Genomic DNA, 11,381 nt, shown 5'->3' with positions numbered 1-11,381 from the left:
GCTACCAACAGCACAAATTTTCAGTTCTTGTCAAGTCCCAAAATTCTTCTTTTCTGCTGAGTGGACCTTGTAACAGTCTTGAGCCCATGAACATTAGATATCTCCAGGTCAATTGTTGTTCAGAATCACATCCTAGAGTTTGGATACTTCACATGCAGCATGGGTTCCAGCAGATATTGGCCAGAAAAGCTGCATGTGGATCAGATACTGAGACTTCCAATAGATTTCACTTTCATATACAAAATGACCAATTTTTTTTATATATCATGCCTGGTACTTTTTAACATTTTTTTCCTCTTTATTAAGAAATAGTTCATGTTTGACTTAAACTAAACATAATTTACTCACCATCAATCTGTTTGGCAGGCACCAAATCCAACTAGGATCTGATTTAGACCTCTTCTCTGTTGGACTCTGATACCAGGATACTGAGCATCTGTCACTAAAGCACTAGCCTAAAGAAAAAAAGAAGCTATGTATCAATTCCTCTATATCTTCCAAGTTATCTTGTTTCTCCCAATCCTCAGCCATTTCATCAAGTCAAAAACTGGTGAAGAGAAGAGATCCAATGTGGTGTACCATACCACACTCTGTACCACTCACTTTGGTCTGAGTGAGGTTTCAAGTCTTGTAGTGCTCCAAATATCAGTGAGACATATATCATGGCATGTTGCAGCTCATGGAAGCAACTTCTTGTGGAGAACACCCTCATCCTCTACCCTCATGTCTGAAGTATGCAATCATGTCTCTGGACCTTCTATGCTGCTGTCTTTGAGGTAATCATTCCACACTGTTCATGATAAAAAAAAATAATCAATAATGTTAAAGTTGGACCTGGTTGGATACTGAGGCCTGCAGTTATACTGCCATCCTCACTTGGCATGGGAATGGGTTGTGGGCATCTCCATGTCAGATTTATGTAGTTGCCTTTCAACCTATTTAAAAAATCATGGGTACTATTTTCTTCAATATAGTATAAGAAATTACTTATATAAAATTATCGAATTCGATCCTTTGGTTCAGGTTTTGGGGTACTCCCAAAACTAGTCAAACCCAATTTTATCAGACTATAAGATTGGTGCACCATGGATTCGATTCGGTTTGAAATTCTCACCCTATGCCATGCTTATCTGATTCTAAATTTGGTTCCTTTGCAATCTTAGAACTTGTGTTCTTTTTTATAAATTGTAATATTGTCTTCATATGTATATATGTTATGTACAAGTACATATGAATGTCCCTTAATATGCCCTGCTAGGCTGTAAAAGATAACACTAACCTAAATGTCCATGTTTGGTATGAGATGTTCTGCTACGTTTGGTTAAGCTGAAGGCAGAACATCGCAGCATCTACTCATTTAGCTTTAGGCTAAAAGTCTCTTTTAAGTGCACCTTGCACTTTTTCCTATAAAAAAATATTGATAAATTTCAGAAGATGGTGGTCCAAAGAGGGCCAAACCTTTGCATGATTGAGATGGACCATTTCATGTCCAATTATGAGGGTTTGGTGCTCTACAGATTGTTAGATTTGTCATTTCATGTCCACTACCCGCATTGCTTCATCATTAATGCCTTCATTAATGTATCATTAATGTAGTTCTCTTGTGAAGATTGTAGAACCAATTCCACATTGATGCTTGCCTTGCTGCTGATAGTATGGACATAACATGGTTTTTGTTTTTTGCATGGAAATATTACTTTTCTGGTTGTTAACTTACAAAAAAAAAAAAATACTTGTTCATTTTTTCGCTAATATGCTTTAAATAAGTTTCTTTATCAGAGGACAAGGGTATCATCACCTTTGACTTTGACCCATCGCAGATCGTACTCCAACAATGGATGAGCAATATCTACTTCTGGGAGGACTTGGCAGGGAGCTGGAGAAAGCGAGTGACCAGATCGAGGCCTGTGGCACCAACGCTTCTCGCACATTTCATGCAAGGCCTGGAGAACAAAATCCCATCCCTGTGGTGAACTTAAGGGAAGATGCTATTCTCTTTCACCTTCCAAACCCAAAATGAAATGGTAATTGAGTTGTACTTCATGCATCAATAGAGGGTTTTCTGTCACTCATTTTGCCTCGTATAATTATCCCTTGGCAGATCTTGAGAGAGCATTTGGCAGTCATGTGGTCGTCTTCTGACTTTACTTTCACAAAGTTGCATATGATTGAAGAAAGAAAGAACAACTCTTCCACCTTATGGATGGATAACTTTGGATATGGTTTCTATCCACAAGAAAGCATCTGGAGCTTGAGTTCCCTGTAAGGCTTTTCTTCTCTTTACACAACTTGCATACCTCTTTCTTCCCCCTTTAAAACAATAGCCAATTTATATTTTATATTGCAGAAAATCTAGCATGTTTTTAATCATTTCTAAGGTCAGTCACCTCTTTATATCCTTACACTTTTGTAAACCTTTGTATACTTGAATGCTAGATGCCATGTTACAGATGCTTGTGCATCACTAGCTGAAACTTCACTAGCAAACAAGAAGACAACATTGAAGGAGAACCAGCATCTCTACAATTTGCAGAAAGGGTATGATCATATGAGCTTCATAAGCTTATCAAATTAACTTAATCAAATGATGATCACAGATAATCTGAGTCATTAACTAATTGCAAAGCATAGGATTGATGATATTCCCAATGGATGAGATGTCTATGAAAGACACTGATACTGTTTGTCTTTTGTTGTGAGGACAAGTGAAGTACCTACTCACAACACCACCAACAACAAAACGTCATCCCCAACGCTTATTACCCTTTGATATTAATCCTTTGGATTATACAATGCTTAGCATTTTAAGTCGATTATTACTAGGAATTAGAATAGACATTCATGCATGTTGACAGATGTTTACTGCTTAGTCTCTGTCAAATTTAGTTAAGACTACAAGAACATGTACTACTTTTGACTCAGGTTTAGGTCAAACTACGTATAGCTAAAAATAATTCACATTAAGATTCTGTCCTCGGTTGATTCATCCTATTTGGGATGTTCGATAAGCTCGAATCATAAAGAACATATTCATAATTAATTGTAAGTTTACCTCCATCATTCTTAGCTGGCAAAGATTAAAGAAATCTAAGTTGCTTAGTGTACGGTATGAGTAACGCTTCAATGTGTGTTTTCATACGTAAGCGCACATCAGTTTACACGAATCTCAAAGCACGGTGGCTGCCGTGTCACGCTTATGGATGGACCCGAACCCAAGCTTTCGAATCAGATCCGAGTCCGTTTGCACGACGGAGATCGGTCATGTCGGGCTTATGGGTCGACGAACCCGAAATTTCGAATTCGATCTGTCGGTTTGCACGAATCTCGAAGCACGACGGAGATCGGTCACGTCAAGATTGTGGATCAATCGGAACCCAATGTTTCGAATTGGATTCGAGTCGGTCTGCACGAATCACAAAGCACGACGGAGATCGGTCACGTCAAGCTTACGGATCAATCGGAACCCAATGTTTCGAATTGGATTCGAGTCGGTTTGCACGAATCACAAAGCACGACGGAGATCGGTCGTGTCAAGCTTATGGATCGATCCGAATCGAAGCTTTTGAATTGGATCCGAGCCGAGTTGCACGACGGAGATCGGTCATGTCAATCTTACGAATCGATCCGAACCCAATATTTCGAAATGGATTCGAATCGGTTCGCGCGAATCTCAAAGCGCAACCGCTATCGGTCATCGCGGGCTTATGGTTCGGCACTAACTCAAGATTTCGAATTGGATTCGAGTCGGTTATCGGATCTGTGCAAGTTGTCGCGTACGATACTCGATCCGTAACTTCAATGGATCCCGAATCCGCATCCGATACCGCCAGAGCGTGGAGACGGTATAAATAGGGCTCGTCGACTCACGACCTTCCTTGCTCTGCCTCCATGACTGTCGTCTCTCTTTATCTCGAACGATACATAGAGAGAGTGCGACGGTCGCTTCTCCTGGTCCTCCTCTGAGGACTGGTCTGTTCTTCTAGGGTTCTGTCTCTCGCTCCCTCTCTCTCTCTCCCTTTCTCCACCTTGGTTGGTGTTCGCCCCTGCTGCAGAGATGGCCGGCAACAAGGCGATCACCTTGGAGGATATCAAGAACGAAACCGTCGATCTTGTAAACGCCTCCTCACCTCTTAAGATTTGCTTTTTATTAAGGATTACGAGTTCGAAAAGAAGAAAAAAAAGGAATTTTTTTCCCTTTCTCTGTGGAGGCGTTTGCGGTTGCTGTTCCAGCTTATACTGTGGTTTCGATACCCTCACTTTCTCCTATTCCTTCTCGTCAAATGGCAAGGCCATGGCAAAGGAAGGAGGGGCAGAGGAATGCAATTTTTCCCTCTAGTTTAGTGCTTTCATTTAATCTTGTTTCTGATGTTGCTTCGGTCTTCCAGCTCGCTCTTGTCGTCTTCTCATTCCTTTTTGCTAAATGATTAGGAAGGTGACTCCTTTCCGTGTCCTGATCTCAAGTACTTCTAAGTACTCGTCCGTGACGCTAAAAGATAACGCTTTGCCCCCTCGCCTTGTCCTCGATTAACGCGCCCTAAAAGCAAAGAGGAAAAAAAACAAAAAAGTCCTTAACATTTCGTTTATTTTTCATCGTCGGTTAATGCTCATTCGACGGCCTCTGCATGCTCGCACGAAAACGACACCGGTACTGTGGACGGTAGTGATTCGTTGGCGTCCTCGGACTCGTTTCCGGTTTTTGGACTTCGGTTTCTGAGTATTTTTCGGTTGATTTAGGAAGAAAAGTATTTTTGGTTGTGATTTTGACTTGTTATTATCTTCTTTCTTGATCATTTGGTTTTGTGTTTAGGAACGGATACCGATCGAGGAGGTGTTCGAGGAGCTGAAATGTACCAAACAAGGCCTATCGTCGGAGGAAGGAGCCAGCCGGCTCCAAATCTTCGGCCCCAACAAGCTCGAAGAGAAAAAGGTTGAATTTTCTCAAGAGATCTCATTTCTATCTCGGATATTTCTGCAGCTTATGGACTGAGCAACGGGTAGATTCTGTAATGGCAGGAGAGCAAGATTCTCAAGTTCTTGGGCTTCATGTGGAATCCTCTATCGTGGGTCATGGAGATGGCCGCTGTCATGGCCATCGCGTTGGCCAACGGCGACAATAAGGATCCGGACTGGCAAGACTTCGTCGGCATCATCGTTCTCCTCGTCATCAACTCCACCATAAGCTTCATCGAAGAAAACAATGCTGGTAACGCCGCCGCTGCGCTGATGGCCGGTCTCGCTCCCAAGACCAAGGTCTGTGTTGGTTCTTCCCTACTGCTACTCTTTTGCTAAATTCACGTGTTTCGTGGTAAAAAGTTGGATCTTGATGGATGTAGGTTCTTAGAGATGGCCGCTGGAGCGAGCAGGACGCAGCAATTCTTGTGCCAGGTGATATTATCAGCATCAAACTCGGGGATATCGTCCCTGCTGATGCGCGGCTGCTCGAAGGTGATCCGCTGAAGATTGATCAGTCTGCCTTGACTGGTGAATCCCTCCCAGTCACCAAGAATCCCGGAGACGAAGTGTTCTCTGGCTCGACCTGCAAGCAGGGTGAGATCGAGGCCGTCGTCATCGCGACCGGCGTCCACACCTTCTTCGGGAAGGCAGCCCATCTGGTGGACAGCACGAACCAAGTCGGGCACTTCCAGAAGGTCCTGACAGCCATCGGTAACTTCTGCATCTGCTCCATTGCGATCGGCATGATCGTGGAGATCATAGTCATGTACCCAATTCAGCACAGGAGATACAGGAATGGGATCGACAACCTGCTGGTCCTCTTGATCGGAGGCATCCCGATTGCCATGCCCACCGTTCTGTCGGTGACCATGGCTATCGGGTCGCACAGGTTATCCGAACAAGGCGCTATCACGAAGAGAATGACTGCCATAGAGGAGATGGCTGGCATGGACGTTTTGTGCAGTGACAAAACTGGGACGCTGACCCTCAACAAGTTGAGCGTCGACAATAATCTGATCGAGGTGTTCACAAAGGGTATGTTTAAGGAGCATGTAATCCTATTAGCTGCTAGAGCATCAAGAACAGAGAATCAAGACGCTATCGATGCTGCCATGGTGGGGATGCTTGCGGACCCAAAGGAGGTGATGTATAAGCTCTCGCTGATGATCCTAATGATATCAAGTTTTCATTGCGATAGTTCTTACGATTGGATCAAACACTCAATTTTCGATGGACAGGCAAGAGCTGGTATCAGGGAAGTACATTTTCTCCCCTTCAACCCTGTCGACAAAAGAACTGCTCTTACCTACATTGATGCTGATGACAATTGGCATCGTGTAAGTAAAGGTGCACCGGAGCAGGTAAATTTCATTTCCTATAACAAATTGTTCCACATTATCATCACTCACGGGACGTCACAATGTATTTGATCACTGGGTTAGATTTTGAACCTTTGCAACTGCAAAGAAGATGTCAGGAATAAGGTTCATACAGTAATCGATAAGTTTGCTGAACGCGGACTTCGATCTCTAGCCGTTGCAAGACAGGTTTGATCTTGCTGTTCTTGGCAGTTCCATATACTACTTTGTTAATGCTTTCTTCCATGCAACAACAGTTATCTCTCTTTTACAGGAAGTTCCAGAGAAGTGCAAAGAGAGTGCAGGAACACCATGGCAATTTGTGGGTTTGTTACCCCTGTTTGATCCCCCGAGGCATGATAGTGCAGAAACCATTCGAAGAGCTCTCAACCTTGGTGTCAATGTGAAAATGATCACAGGTAAGTCAACCATTCCTTTTTCTTCCCTGTTTGCTATTTTGTTGATAGGTCATCTTCTCCTAACAAACATGCCCATTTCAGGCGATCAGCTTTCTATTGCCAAGGAGACAGGCCGGAGACTTGGAATGGGAACAAATATGTATCCTTCCTCTTCATTGCTAGGCCAAAACAAGGATGCATCGATTGCTGCACTTCCTGTTGATGAACTGATAGAGAAGGCTGATGGATTTGCAGGAGTATTCCCAGGTGGCCTTGATGAACATACACGATACAAATAAATTATGTGATTTGAGATTCTTTGCGACTAATATCTTACGGATGGGTATTCCCTAATGCAGAACACAAATATGAGATTGTGAGGAAGTTACAGGAGAGGAAGCACATATGTGGAATGACCGGAGATGGAGTCAATGATGCCCCTGCTTTAAAGAAGGCTGATATTGGTATTGCGGTTGCTGATGCAACAGATGCAGCAAGAAGTGCTTCTGATATTGTTCTTACTGAACCTGGTCTTAGCGTCATCATCAGTGCTGTCCTTACTAGCAGAGCTATTTTCCAGAGGATGAAGAACTATACTGTGTGCATTTTAATCACTGCTTTTGTTCCTTTATTTTTCTCAGCTTCTGTACTGGATTGTCATTGAGTAATTTTGTTTTACTGCAGATCTATGCTGTCTCTATCACTATCCGTATTGTTGTAAGTTTCAAATTGAACCTCTAGCCTTCGGTGCATGCATGCAATCTGAAGTTTTTAGGTCTAGCATGATTATGTCTCCACATATTGGTTTTCATATGATTTTAACCTTTTCAGCTCGGATTTATGCTTATTGCACTTATATGGAGGTTTGACTTCTCACCCTTCATGGTTTTGATCATTGCCATCCTAAATGATGGTAAGTTTAGATGATATACTAATGATAGTTCGATGTTATTTTCTTAACTCCATCACCTTTATTCTGATCTGGAGGACATTTTCTGTTGCACCTTGGCAATTGAAGGTACAATTATGACAATTTCAAAGGACCGGGTGAAGCCATCTCCATTGCCTGATAGTTGGAAGTTGAAAGAAATATTTGCTACAGGCATTGTGTTTGGGAGTTATTTGGCATTGATGACTGTTATTTTCTTCTGGGCCATGAAAGATACTCACTTCTTCTCGGTGAGTATTCTTATTCCCTTTTCACGCACAAGGAAAAAAATTCATGGCAAATAAATTAGGTGACTCATATCTTTCTCTTCACATTATTGCAGAATTTGAACATGTTTTCATTACTGTGTCATGTCCTTAACTCTATATTAAATGGTCTCCACAGAACTGAATGAGATCTAATAAAGTTTCTGGTGATGTTCTTGGCAGGATATATTTAAAGTTAGGTCACTTAAAGACAGTGAGGATGAAATGATGGCTGCTTTGTATCTGCAAGTTAGTATTGTTAGTCAGGCTCTTATATTTGTTACACGTTCACGCAGCTGGTGCTTTGTTGAGCGCCCTGGACTTCTTCTAGTCAGTGCCTTTATCATTGCTCAGCTTGTAAGATTCTCATTTTCCCATACTCTTTTACCATAGATCGACTTCCTCGATGTCAGTTTTATGACTGTGTACACATGAACATCAGATGATAGGCAGAAACTCCATTGAAATTATTGATATTTTCTATAACTGTTTAGTCAGTTGACATGAAGATCTACTTTTGTTCTGTTGGAACACAAATGAGTTACTATGCAGTTGAATCCAGTGCACCTTGAGAAGGCTAAAGTATCTACTACATATATTCCTCTAGAAGTATGAACTTTCTGTTTTTGTAACAATTGTCATGGCTGCACAAGCAACTTATGTTGTGTTTTATTCCAGATTATTATGTTAACAAAAATGCATTATGTTTCAGTTATAGTTCTCTATAGTTCACTAAGAACCTAAGCAATCATGCATCATCTGCCTTTTTTACTCATTGATTTTTTTATTAACTACACATTATGTGCTTATGGCAGGTTGCAACAGTCATAGCTGTCTATGCTGACTGGGGCTTTGCACGGATAAAAGGTATTGGATGGAGATGGGCTGGTGTTATCTGGATTTACAGCATTGTTTTCTTCTTCCCTCTGGATTGGTTCAAATTTGCTATCCGCTACATTCTAAGTGGAAAGGCTTGGGATAACCTTCTCCAGAATAAGGTATAGATTGTCTGTTTCTTAGCCAAGATATTAATGTTGTTGATCGATTTTAGCATTTTTCTTTTTTGTTCATTTAATCATCTATTCTTAGTTGTTGTTGAATTGATTTTTTTTTTTTCTAATTTGCATTTGCTTTTCTGTGTATTATATCTCAGACTGCTTTCACTACCAAGAAAGATTATGGTAAGGAAGAAAGGGAAGCTCAGTGGGCTATGGCACAACGAACTCTTCATGGACTTCAACCCCCTGAAACCACCAATCTTTTCTCCGACAAGAGTAGCTACAGGGAACTATCAGAAATTGCTGAACAAGCCAAAAGGCGCGCTGAAATCGCAAGGTATGGTTTCTTCCAAAATCATAAAACTAATTTTTGATCAAGGTACTTGTGATCTTAAAAATCTGAAGCTTCTAAGAATCAAAGTGCACCACTTTCTTACATGGTTGTCGCATAGATGGTTTGTTAAAAGGATTCAAAGGATTTCTTGTGATCATATCTTCACATCCTAACATCCTTGGTGCGTCGATCATCTACAGGCTCCGCGAACTGCACACTCTGAAGGGACACGTCGAGTCAGTGGTCAAGCTTAAAGGGCTCGACATCGACACCATCCAGCAGCATTACACTGTATGACACCCAGCATGTGAAGAAGTCTCAGATGAAGCAAAATGGATGGAAAGTGATGGTGTTGAAGATGAAGCCATTTCTGATTTTAACCGAGTAGCATCCTAGTGTCTTCTAGTTCTGTGTCGTGCCATATTCATTTTAATGCTTCTTTTCTGTCTCATAATAATGCCAACTTGCTATTTTTATCTACCGTGAATTTTTGTGTTTGTGATTGATCATTCGCTATTCATTGATCTTCAAGGCAGTTGGATGTTGTTGTTATTCCACTTCCAGTTTCATTTGTTCCACACTGTATGACTTGTTGGTGAACTTTGGCACAGAACAGTGTCACATCTGTTGTTCACACTTTCTCCTGTAACTGTGAGTGCTTCTTTAGATTCACAATAATGTTCCACAGTTGTCAACCTGATTCTGTTCTACATCTTCTGCAACCCTAAAATAATTCTTATTTGAGTGCTCATAACATTGGATTGCACTGAGTGTCTGCTTGGGTTAGACCTTTTAATTGCTTAGATTGGGATAGGGTCAGCCCTCAACCCTACCATCCTCCCAAGATTGACATGACAGTTACTATCTGTCGAAACTTTGTTTAGAATTGTAGTTCATCTACAAATATTTGTGAATTTTATGTATGAAATTACATATGCCTGCTACAAGTTCTTTTTTCCTTCTCAAGAAGTCCCAACTACAGTGGAGTACCCAAAACATTTCTTTTTGCATAAGAGATAGATAGATAGATAGATAACTAGAGAGAGAGAGAGAGAGAGAGAGAGAGAGAGAGAGAGAGAGATTGTTCCGTATTCTACATGATTGTACCTCATCAAGGCCATGGCCCCCTTCTTTAAGGCCTTTGTCAGGACTGCACATTATTAATTTCCTGAAACAGTTAGATAGCAGTGGCTGTTATCTTGGAATTGACTTGCAGATGATGTGACCTGCAATCCTTCTGACGCTGGATTAATCATGGAGACAATGATTTGGACACCCTACTCTTTGCTCCAAGATGTGCCAATGACCGATGCATGTGCAGTGGGAGGATTGTCAAACTTGATCAGAGATGACAGACCACATGAGGACAAGAACCTAAAGACTTTGATGCTATGAGTTGTAAGGCTTGCAACACTTGAATTACTGAAAACAAGAAAAATCTGAAGCAGGGAGAAGGAGATAATGTTTGTCATTCACTCATCATCAAAGTTCAGGAAACCACTCTGCAATCATCAAAGATCAGTGTGGTATATTTTCACATAGGAAGACAATTATGACATTCACATAGGATGATACTTTTCCAGTGTAGTACATCAGCTGTACATTCAATGATAGCTCTTTTTGACAAGCATGAAAGGGAAAATGGAATGGAGAAAAGATCTGCTTTCCATATGAGAACATAAGAGAGAAAAGAAAATAGGATGATTTCTTTTAGGAATAAGATGAGTAAGATTTCAAGTTATAGATCATGTTCTCCACATGCCTGTTTTAGTCCACTAGAAATATTTCTGTTTTTTCAAACATAGAAAAATACTGTGGTGAGTGATAGATGATGACATCTCTTTGTTCTTTGGTTCACCTCTTTTCAGAGACATATTGCACCTATTTGTAAGATTAAACAAAATGTCCAACCTGTCAGAAAAATAAATACTGGCTGATTGTTCATCTGATGTTCTAACAAGAATTTGAAGATTTCCATGTTGTGGATTTTCTCTGTACTCACAACATAATCATTTCCATTTGAAATATCTGTTGTGAAAATGAAATGACTGCCCAATAAATCTCAACAAGAAACAGCTTTCCCTTGAAAGAACAATGTTTCCTGTAATTTACAGGAAAATTCAGATAACATAGTTCCTGTAATTCA

The 11,381-nt window shown here is 40.9% G+C and overlaps 1 protein-coding gene and 1 long non-coding RNA gene across 2 annotated transcripts; both read left to right on the top strand.

Moving 5' to 3' along the window:
- Window positions 1-200: 200 nt before the first annotated feature.
- LOC103980017 (uncharacterized) lies at window positions 201-2,376 on the top strand. Its single transcript, XR_010484862.1, has 3 exons — window positions 201-776; window positions 1,821-2,024; window positions 2,102-2,376. It is a non-coding gene; the product is annotated as an uncharacterized LOC103980017 (long non-coding RNA).
- Window positions 2,377-3,895: 1,519 nt separating this feature from the next.
- Window positions 3,896-9,738, top strand: LOC135608370 (plasma membrane ATPase-like). The gene is made up of 16 exons (XM_065101176.1): window positions 3,896-4,111; window positions 4,808-4,927; window positions 5,014-5,250; window positions 5,334-6,095; window positions 6,192-6,314; window positions 6,396-6,500; window positions 6,586-6,730; window positions 6,812-6,976; window positions 7,069-7,307; window positions 7,394-7,426; window positions 7,541-7,622; window positions 7,728-7,888; window positions 8,087-8,260; window positions 8,719-8,901; window positions 9,057-9,238; window positions 9,436-9,738. The coding sequence occupies exons 1-16, from the start codon at window positions 4,055-4,057 to the stop codon at window positions 9,530-9,532; spliced, it is 2,865 nt and encodes a 954-aa protein (XP_064957248.1). The 5' UTR covers window positions 3,896-4,054; the 3' UTR covers window positions 9,533-9,738.
- Window positions 9,739-11,381: the final 1,643 nt, after the last annotated feature.

Source organism: Musa acuminata, chromosome BXJ2-3 (genome assembly GCF_036884655.1).
Source record: "Musa acuminata AAA Group cultivar baxijiao chromosome BXJ2-3, Cavendish_Baxijiao_AAA, whole genome shotgun sequence".
Taxonomy (NCBI): domain Eukaryota; kingdom Viridiplantae; phylum Streptophyta; class Magnoliopsida; order Zingiberales; family Musaceae; genus Musa; species Musa acuminata.
The sequence above is the reverse complement of the archived record's forward strand: the minus strand, read 5'-3'. Positions and strand labels throughout refer to the sequence as shown.

Bases quoted from the DNA above. Each gene is read 5' to 3' on its own strand.
- LOC135608370 (XM_065101176.1), top strand. From the start codon at position 4,055: ATGGCCGGCAACAAGGCGATCACCTTGGAGGATATCAAGAACGAAACC. The intron at 4,928-5,013 runs GTTGAATTTTCT...CTGTAATGGCAG, and splicing joins ACAAGCTCGAAGAGAAAAAG to GAGAGCAAGATTCTCAAGTT. The intron at 6,977-7,068 runs GTGGCCTTGATG...TCCCTAATGCAG, and splicing joins ATTTGCAGGAGTATTCCCAG to AACACAAATATGAGATTGTG.